This window comes from Bison bison, unplaced genomic scaffold, assembly GCF_000754665.1.
Source record: "Bison bison bison isolate TAMUID 2011002044 unplaced genomic scaffold, Bison_UMD1.0 scf7180017862979, whole genome shotgun sequence".
Classification (NCBI taxonomy): domain Eukaryota; kingdom Metazoa; phylum Chordata; class Mammalia; order Artiodactyla; family Bovidae; genus Bison; species Bison bison.
The window spans coordinates 1,940,860-1,941,200 of NW_011493551.1; the positions used below are offsets into that span (position 1 = coordinate 1,940,860).

The following is a 341-nucleotide window of genomic DNA, read 5'->3' on the forward strand; positions in this document are numbered from 1 at the left end:
CACCATCCCCGTCGGGGGTGGCCTCCAGGTGCAGTCCCGTGGCAGAGCCACTGAGGAGACCGTGAGCTTGTACGCTGCGCCCTTGCGGGCTGGGTGGCACCTTGCTCCTCTAAGCGCCGGCGCCTGTGCGCGGACAGAGGGAGCGCGCCTTGGGCGGAGGGCGCTCGGCTGCTCTCCGTTTCTCGCTGCCTGCGTCTCCCTCCCGCCCTCCAGCTCCCAACTGACTGCTGCGAGGAGGAAAATGGGCAGGCCCCGCGCGCGCACGCACCCCGCGCACACACACATACACACACACACTCACACCCGCACGCTCGCTCCCACCCAGCAGTCATCCATCAATC

The 341-nt window shown here is 68.6% G+C and overlaps 1 protein-coding gene across 1 annotated transcript in view; it reads right to left on the reverse strand.

Moving 5' to 3' along the window:
- The window catches only part of SLIT1 (slit homolog 1 (Drosophila)), a 179,008-nt gene that overhangs the window by 174,368 nt on the left and 4,299 nt on the right, over positions 1-341 (reverse strand). Inside the window, exon 2 of the mRNA XM_010833109.1 lies at positions 4-123. Coding sequence (XP_010831411.1) covers positions 4-123 — 120 coding nt within the window. The remainder of the gene's footprint in view (positions 1-3; positions 124-341) is intronic.